The sequence below is a fragment of the Gobius niger genome (assembly GCF_951799975.1).
Source record: "Gobius niger genome assembly, chromosome: 12".
Taxonomy (NCBI): domain Eukaryota; kingdom Metazoa; phylum Chordata; class Actinopteri; order Gobiiformes; family Gobiidae; genus Gobius; species Gobius niger.
The window spans coordinates 1,323,866-1,333,016 of NC_136863.1; the positions used below are offsets into that span (position 1 = coordinate 1,323,866).

At 36.1% G+C, this 9,151-nt stretch overlaps 1 protein-coding gene across 1 annotated transcript; it reads right to left on the minus strand.

Annotated features, from left to right (window-relative positions):
* Positions 1 to 4,406: 4,406 nt before the first annotated feature.
* On the minus strand, positions 4,407 to 8,904 carry LOC306971883 (uncharacterized protein; the record flags this gene model as incomplete). Its single annotated transcript, XM_079568323.1, has 2 exons — positions 8,479 to 8,904; positions 4,407 to 5,580 (listed from the first exon to the last, which is right to left on the minus strand). The coding sequence occupies exons 1-2, from the start codon at positions 8,820 to 8,822 to the stop codon at positions 4,407 to 4,409; spliced, it is 1,518 nt and encodes a 505-aa protein (XP_079424449.1). The 5' UTR covers positions 8,823 to 8,904.
* Positions 8,905 to 9,151: the final 247 nt, after the last annotated feature.

The following is a 9,151-nucleotide window of genomic DNA, read 5'->3' on the forward strand; positions in this document are numbered from 1 at the left end:
TATAAATGTGAAACTCTCTAAATAAAAAGGTAAAACATAATCAATGACACAATCAGCCGCACTGATAATGACACAACATCCTAAAACTAATGCAGAAAGAATTCATTGTTCATTTTTATTTATTTTTTATTGAAAAGTACAGAGTATCCCAGGGGGTAAAACAAAATTGTACAATACAATTATTCAGTTACAAATATATTGTATTTTGAGCCAGAGCCGCGGGAAGATGTTTTTCGTCACATTTTTCTCAATTTTTTGTCACATTTTTCTCAATTTTTCATCCATTTCTTCTCCATTTTTCGTCATGTTTTTTGACATTTTTTCGTCCATTTTTTCTCACTTTTTTGCCAAATTTTTCTCAATTTTTCGGCCTTTTTTTTTGTTGTCATTTTTTCTCCATTTTTCGTCAATTTTTCTCACTTTTTTGTCAAATTTTTCTCAATTTTTTGCCAATTTTTTCTCATTTTTTCCTCCATTTTTCGTCCATTTTTTTTCTCAATTTTTCGTCATTTTTTTCTCAATTTTTGTCAAATTTTTCTCACTTTTTTGTAAATTTTTCTTAATTTTTCATCCATTTTTCGTCAATTTTTTCCTCAATTTCTCGGCCATTTTTTCCTCATTTTTTGTCACATTTTTCTCAATTTTTCATCAATTTTTTCTCAATTTTTCGGCAAATTCTTCCCACTTTTTTGTAAATTTTTTGTCACTTTTTTATCAAATTTTTCTCACTTTTGTCACATTTCCATCCTTGTTTTCGTCTCAGTTTTGTCACTAATTTCACACCTTTTCCCCAGAAGCTTTTGGATTGGGGTAAAGCTGGAGAAAATATGCTCGGTTCAGGCGGGAGTTAAGGGGTTAACATTGCCTGCAGTTCACAAACTCTCCACCAGGGGCTGCTGCAGCGCCATCAGCACCCTGGGTTCCTACGGCCTGGTTTTGAGCAAATACTGATAGTTTTTAGAGCCTTTTTGTTTTCAGAACCTTCCAAAATCTTAATATGAGAGAGAATCACTATGAAAATGTGTAAAGTTGTGTTTCTGCTGAGAATATTTACATTTGTGAATAAATTAATAACAAAATAAACGTCTTAATTTAATGAATTGTTCTGAGATGTTTGTGAAGTGGTGACGTCACAGCTCTACTTCCTGGTTCGCAGATGTTCGAGAAACTACAAAAAACTCTTTAAAACCACATAAATATTTGTGAAACTCCACAGAGAGTTCCTGAACAGACTTATTTATCAGAACCATGAGCCAAACATGAACCTGCTGCTGTAAAAGTAACATTTACCTCAATCGCTACTTCCGGTTTAGCGGAGAAAAAACGGCTCAGCAGCTGCGCCAACCCCGGAAGTACCGACTTTAGTAAATATGACTTTTTAAGCTGCAGATGCACATTTCTTATGAACCAGTTTTGAAATCGTAGAAGCTTCTGTTGTTTGATAAAGACATGACACATTAATGTTCTGCTAAAGACGGCGTTTATGCTCGTTGTAAATGAGTAAAAACAATAAATAATCCCAATCACATGATACCCAAAAAATGCCATTGCTGTAAAGTAAATATATAATTTATTCATAATGATGTATCAAAGTGTCGTTTCCTTTTGGGTTTGAATCAGTTTCTCTCTTCTGTTTCAGCTCCAGCGTCGTCTGTCAGAGAGACCTTACAGCTATTCAGTCAGGAGCTCAAACCTCACACGAAGACTCACAGAGGAGAACGAGGAGGAGGTTCTGACCCTGAGGATCGTGCAGGTCAGAGGAAACGTCCAGGAGCCGACGGACCAACTGTTTAACCCCTTAACTCCCGCCTGAACCAAGCACGTTTTCTCCAGCTTTACCCCAATCCAAAAGCTTCTGGGAAAAAGGTGTGAAAATAGCGACAAAACTGAGACGAAAACAATGATGGAAATGTGACAAAAAAGTGAGAAAACATTTACAAAAAATGGACAAAAAATGGATGAAAAAAATGACAAAAATGTGATAAATTTTTTGGACAAAAAAGTTACGAAAAAATTACAAAAAAGTTACGAGGAACTGCTATTTTCAAAAAAGCAAAAGCGAAAAAGAATAAAAAGAGTCGTTGTATTTCTGTAAGAGGTGTTAATCTGTGGAACGACCTGGAAGATCAGTTTAAACTGTCCCAAACAGTCAAAACTTTCAAAAAGTTGTTTAAAGAAAAAAAATAAAATAATAATAATAATAATGATGACATGATTTAGTTTCAACTAATTTAACTTAAAACAAACGTATGTAACATATTTGTTGGAATATTGAAATTTATGTTACTAACTTCAGATACATGTTTATTTCTCTTCTGTTTGACACTTGATACTGTTCATTATTAATGTTTGTGTTGTTTTTCTCTGGTGGAGTCTGTAAACTGGGTTAGGGCGTTATAAGTTTTCACTTCAGCCTAAACCCTTTCAGTCACGTTGTTCACAAAGAATTGGAAATGTTTTTACGTTTAAAGGAATGAACTGACTGAATAAACTACTACTACTACTAAAAATGACGTGAGGAAAAAGATCCTCTCGGTTCAGGCGGGAGTTAAGAGGTTAAACAGCCTTTGTGGCCAGTGGAACTCTATCGCCCCCTAGAGTTCAGAGTCAGTGTTCTCTCCTTGTACAGCTCAGGTCTCCCCACAGTCTGACAGCCCAGTGACTCCGCCCTGTTTGTGTTTGTTCTGCAGGTCATGTGATCGATTGAAGATTGAAGGAACTTTTTCCTACAGTGTAAACAGCTGAAAGGTCCCGTGTGTATTTTCAGACTTCTCTTTGTAACATCTGTTTTCACACAGACGAGCTCGGATTGAAAGAATGTTCAATAATAAACAATAATAATAATTCTGACACTCAATTATCACTTTATTTGTTACTTTTCTCCAGTTCAGTTTTACCCAAATCCTGAAGCTCAACTGGAGAACAGAGTCGATTTATAAAAAACACAAAGAAAAACTGAAGAAACAAAATGCATAAACGAGAACCTCACTTTTTTTAAATTATAAATGATAACAGTGTTTCTGCAGAGTCAGATTTAAGACTTTTTTAAGACACAAAATCTCAAAAATAAGACCTGTTTTTGAACGTGCGATATATAAATGGACTGTAAAGAAAATCACAAAAATCCAAGAGTCAAACTGTTGTTTCTGATTTCACAGTGGGATCAACAAATGTAAGAACTTCACATTTAACAACCTCATCCCATAATGAGAATATTGAGATTGAATAATTACTCACAATTATCGCCTGAATGAAAGAAAACAACAGATATTTAGTTTTTGTATTTAAAATGCTTTGTAAAACTTGAGCTGCTAAACATTCACTGTTTCTAAAAATAAAAGCAGCTTTTCCACTCGTTTGCAAAGAACAGAAAAAATGACAAAAATGTGACAAAAAATGACAAAAAAATGACCAAAAAAATGGACGAAAAAATGACAAAACACTGTCAACTTTACAACTGATTAATGATCATAATTATTTTAATGATATTATTATTAGGCCAGAATCTAGTCTCGGTTTTCTGTTTCCTAAACTTGTTTGTCAGATGTTTTGATGAACAAAGTGAGAAACGTGTTTCTAAAGTAACAGGACTTTCTCTTTCCTTCTGTCCCTGAGCAGAGGAGCGTTCGCTTTGTGTTCCCAACATTTGGACAAACTTTATTGTGAATGAAGCCGTTCATGACCTTGAGCTGGATATTTACAGTGAAGGATTATCTCCACGTTGTTTCATATCGGACGTATCTTTCCCCCGACAGCAGCATCACGGATCCATCACCTCGCTCATGTTCTGGATCCTAAACTCTGCCGACTTCACTTAACCCCTGAACTCCCGCCTGAACCGAGCACGTTTTCTCCAGTTTGGCTTTACCCCAATCCAAAAGCTTCTGGAAAAAAGCTGTGAAAATAGCAACAGAACTGAGACGAAAACAATGATGGAAATGTGAGAAAAAAGTGACGAAAAATGGATGAAAAAGTGGCAAAAATGTGACAAGAAATTGACAAAAAAATGTGATAAAAATTTGACACAAAAAAATAAAAATGTGGCAAAAATTTGATGAACAATTTACGAAAAAATGACAAAAATTAAAAAAAAAAAATGACAAAAAAGTTACAAAAATGAGTTGAACAAAAAAATGATCTGAAAAAAAATCTGCTGACGTGAGGAAAAAGATCCTCTCGGTTCAGGCGGGGGTTAAGAGGTTAAACTAAAGTGTGCGCAAATATTTGGGTCGTTGAACGTTAATTTTTAAGGCCAGTTTACCCTGGATTTAAGACCAAACAGGCTCAATTTTAAACTTTTTAAGACTTTTAAGACCCCGCGGACGCCCTGAGATAAACAGAAGAGTTCACATGAAAAGTAACACAGAGTCAGGTTCTTCTTCTTCTTCCTCGTCGTCGTCGTTCACTCAGGAGGTCGACAGATGTAGCGTCTGCGTCACATCTGTCCCATCCGTCACATCTGCGAGCCTGTGCGTCCTCAGATGAGCCGTTAAGCCGCTCTTCAGCTTGAACCCCCTCCCGCAGACCTCGCAGACGAACGGCCTCTGCTCCTCGTGCGTCCTCTCGTGCGTGCCCCGGTTGCTCTTGGTGCTGAAGCTCTTGGCGCACACGGAGCAGCTGAAAGGCCGAGCGCCCGCGTGCGTCCTCACGTGCACGTTCAGGTTCCCCCTCTTGTTGAACGCCTTCCCGCAGAGCGCGCACGTGAACGGCTTCTCTCCGCTGTGGACGACCGCGTGGCTCCTCAGGCTCGACCTCAGCTCGAACGCCCTCCCGCAGTCCGAGCAGCTGAAGGGTCTGGGGGAGGGCGGGCCCGGGGGGGGGGCGCGGCGGTCCCCGGGGTGCGTCCTCCTCAGGTGCTCTCTGAAGCTCATCCTGTGCTTGAAGGCCTTCCCGCACACCGAGCACACGTGGGGCCTCTCCTCGCTGTGAGTCTTCATGTGCTGCTGGAGGTTCCCCTTCTGTTTGAAGCTCTTCCCGCACGAGGAGCAGGCGTGGCCTCGTTCCACCGCGTGAACCCTCCGGTGCTGGGCCAGGTAGCTCTTCTCCCTGAAGCCCTTGTGGCACTCGGGGCATTTGAACGGACTCTCCCCCGTGTGCAGGTACTCGTGGCTCCGGAGCTTGGACTTGTACAGGAACCTCTCCCCGCACTCCGAGCAGCCGTAAGGTTTGTTCCCCCTCTCCGGGGCGGCCGGGTCCAGGGCGCCCTCCTCCACGTGGGTCCGCAGGTGTTCCTTGAGGCCGGGCTCGTCGGGGAAGTGGGCCCCGCAGAGCCCGCAGGCCTGGTGTTGGACGCGCCGGTGTTTGGTGAGGCTGCACCGGAGCTTGAAGCGTTTGCCGCAGACGGGGCACGGGTGGGGGCGCTCGGGGGCGTGGCTCCTCATGTGGCTGTGGAGGCTGCTGTTCTGGCTGAAGCCTTTCCCGCAGACCCGGCACTCGAACGGCTTCTCCCCCGTGTGGGTCCTCACGTGGGACGTCAGGTCGCCCTTCTGTCTGAAGCCTTTCCCGCAGACGGGGCACTCGAACGGCCTCTCCCCGGTGTGGGTCAGGGCGTGGCGGGACAAGTCCGCCCGCAGCTTGAACCTGAGCAAGGAAACAAGTAAATAAGTATTTAAGTAAGTAAGTAAGTAAATAAGGAAGGAAGTAAATAAGTAAGTAAGTAAATAAGTAAATAAGTAAATAAGTAAATAAGTAAATAAGTATTTAAGTATTTAACTTAAATACTTAAATCATTTAAGTAAGTAAGTAAGTAAGTAAGTAAATAAGTATTTAAGTATTTAAGTAAGTAGATAAGTAAGTAAGTATTTAAGTATGTATGTAGTATGTAGTAAGTAAATAAGTAAGTAAGTAAATAAGGAAGTAAGTAAATAAGGAAGTAAGTAAATAAGGAAGTAAGTAAATAAGGAAGTAAGTAAGTAAATAAGTAAATAAGTAAACAAGTAAGTATTTAAGTAAGTAAATGAATAAGTAAATAAGTAAATAAGTATGTACTTAAGTATGTACGTAAGTAAACAAGTATTTAAGTATGTAAGTAAGTAAGTAAATAAGTAAATAAGTAAACAAGTAAATAAGTAAATAAGTATTAAGTAAGTAAGTAAGTAAATAAATGAGTAAGTATGTAAGTATTTAAGTAAATAAGTAAATAAGTAAGGAAGTATTTAAGTATTTAAGTAAGTAAATAAGTAAGTAAGGAAGTATTTAAGTAAGTAAATAAGTAAGTAAGGAAGTATTTAAGTAAGTAAATAAGTAAGTATGTAGTAAGTAAGTAAGTAAATAAGTAAATATGTAGTAAGTAAGTAAGTAAATAAGTAAGTAAGGAAGTATTTAAGTAAGTAAATAAGTAAGTATGTAGTAAGTAAGTAAGTAAATAAGTAAATATGTAGTAAGTAAGTAAGTAAATAAATAAGTAAGGAAGTATTTAAGTAAGTAAATAAGTAAGTATGTAGTAAGTAAGTAAGTAAATAAGTAAGTAAGTAAATAAGTAAGTATGTAGTAAGTAAGTAAGTAAATAAGTAAGTAAGTAAATAAGTAAGTATGTAGTAAGTAAGTAAGTAAATAAGTAAGTAAGTAAATAAGTAAGTATGTAGTAAGTAAGTAAGTAAATAAATAAGTAAGGAAGTATTTAAGTAAGTAAATAAGTAAGTATGTAGTAAGTAAGTAAATAAGTAGTAAGTAAGTAAATAAGTAGTAAGTAAGTAAATAAGTAAGTAAATAAGTAAGTATGTAGTAAGTAAGTAAGTATGTAGTAAGTAAGTAAATAAATAAGTAAGGAAGTATTTAAGTAAGTAAATAAGTAAGTAAATAAGTAAGTATGTAGTAAGTAAGTAAGTAAATAAGTAAACAAGTATTTAAGTATGTATGTAGTATGTAGTAAATAAGTAAGTAAGTAAGTAATTATGTAAGTATTTAAGTAAGTAAGTAAATAAATAAGTAAGTATTTAAGTAAGCAAATAAATAAGTAAGTATGTAGTATGTAGTAAATAAGTAAGTATGTACTAAGTAAGTAAATAAGTATTTAAGTAAATAAATAAGTATTTAAGTAAGTAAGTAAGTAAATAAGTAAATAAGTAAGTAAGTAAGTAAATAAGTAAGTATTTAAGTATGTAAGTAAGTATGTAGTAAGTAAGTAAACAAGTATTTAAGTATATAAGTAAGTAAGTAAATAAATAAGTAAGTAAATAAGTAAATACGTATTTAAGTATGTATGTAGTATGTAGTAAATAAGTAAGTATGTAGTAAGTAAGTAAATAAATAAATAAGTAATTATTTAAGTAAGTAAGTAAATAAATAAGTAAGTAAGTATTTAAGTAAGCAAATAAATAAGTAAGTAAGTATTTAAGTAAATAAATAAGTAAGTATGTAGTAAGTAAGTAAATAAGTAAACAAGTATTTAAGTAACTAAGTAAGTAAGTAAATAAGTAAATAAGTAAACAAGTATTTAAGTAACTAAGTAAGTAAGTAAATAAGTAAATAAGTAAGTAAATAAGTAAGTAAGTTAGTAAGTAAATAAGTAAACAAGTATTTAAGTAACTAAGTAAGTAAATAAGTAAATAAGTAAGTAAATAAGTAAGTAAGTAAATAAGTAAACAAGTATTTAAGTATGTAAGTAAGTAAGTAAATAAATAAGTAAGTAAATAAGTAAATACGTTTTTAAGTAAATAAGTAAGTAAATAAATATGTAGTAAGTAAGTAAATAAGTAAACAAGTATTTAAGTATGTAAGTAAATAAATAAGTAAATAAGTATTTAAGTAAATAAATAAGTAAGTATGTAGTAAGTAAGTAAATAAGTAAACAAGTATTTAAGTATGTAAGTAAGTAAGTAAGTAAATAAGTAAACAAGTATTTAAGTAAGTAAGTAAATAAATAAATAAGTAAATAAGTAAGTAGTAAGTAAGTAAGTATGTAGTAAGTAAATAAGTAAGTAAGTAAATAAATAAATAAGTAAACAAGTATGTAGTAAGTAAGTAAGTATTTAAGTAAATAAGTAAGTAAATAAGTAAGTAAGTAAGTAAGTAAGTAAGTATTTAAGTAAATAAGTAAATAAGTAAATAAGTAAATAAGTAGTAAGTAAATAAGTAAATAAGTATTTAAGTATTTAAGTAAATAAGTAAGTATTTAAGTAAGTATTTAAGTATTTAAGTAATTAAGTAAATAAGTAAATAAGTAAAGAAGTATTTAAGTAAATAAGTAAGTAAGTAAGTAAGTAAGTATGTAGTAAGTAAATAAGTAAGTAAGTAAATAAATAAATAAGTAAACAAGTATGTAGTAAGTAAGTAAGTATTTAAGTAAATAAGTAAGTAAATAAGTAAGTAAGTAAGTAAGTAAGTAAGTATTTAAGTAAATAAGTAAATAAGTAAATAAGTAAATAAGTAGTAAGTAAATAAGTAAATAAGTATTTAAGTATTTAAGTAAATAAGTAAGTATTTAAGTAAGTATTTAAGTATTTAAGTAATTAAGTAAATAAGTAAATCCGCTTGAACCTCTTCCCGCAGACGGAGCAGCCGTACGGTTTGAGGACCTGCCTCTCCAGGACGGCCGGGTTCAGGGTGCCCTCCTCCACGTGGGCCCCCAGGTGCTCGGTGAGCTCGTTCTTCTCCGGGAAGCGCGTCCGGCAGACGGGGCACACGTGATGCACCGACTGCTCGTGCTCGGACAGGTTGTGCTTTCGGACGAAGCCTTTGCGGCAGACGGAGCATTGGAACGGCCGCGCCCCCGTGTGGACGACGGCGTGGCTCCGCAGGTCCGACCGGTACCTGAAGCCTCGGCCGCAGTCGGAGCAGCTGAAGGGTCTGTGGTCCCTCACCCGGGAGTCAGGGGGGAGCATGGCGAAGCTCCTCTTGGACGGGGCCTGATGGTCGGTGTAGTCGTCGGAGCAGTCGGTGTCAGAGCTGTCCCTGTGCTCCTCGCCGTCCCTGTGCTCCTCCCTGTCCCTGTGCTCCTCTCTGTCCCTGTGCTCCTCACTGTCCCTGTTCTCCTCTCTGTCCTTGTGCTCCTCGGTGGACTTGTAATCCTCGTCGTCCTCGGCTTTGACGGTGACCACGTGGAACGGAAACTCCTCCGGCTCCTCTTTGATCTGCGGCGGCTCCGAACTGGACACAGAGAGAAAAACAAGCTCATTTTCACATTCCTCTTTCTTTCCTTTGATCAAATTCA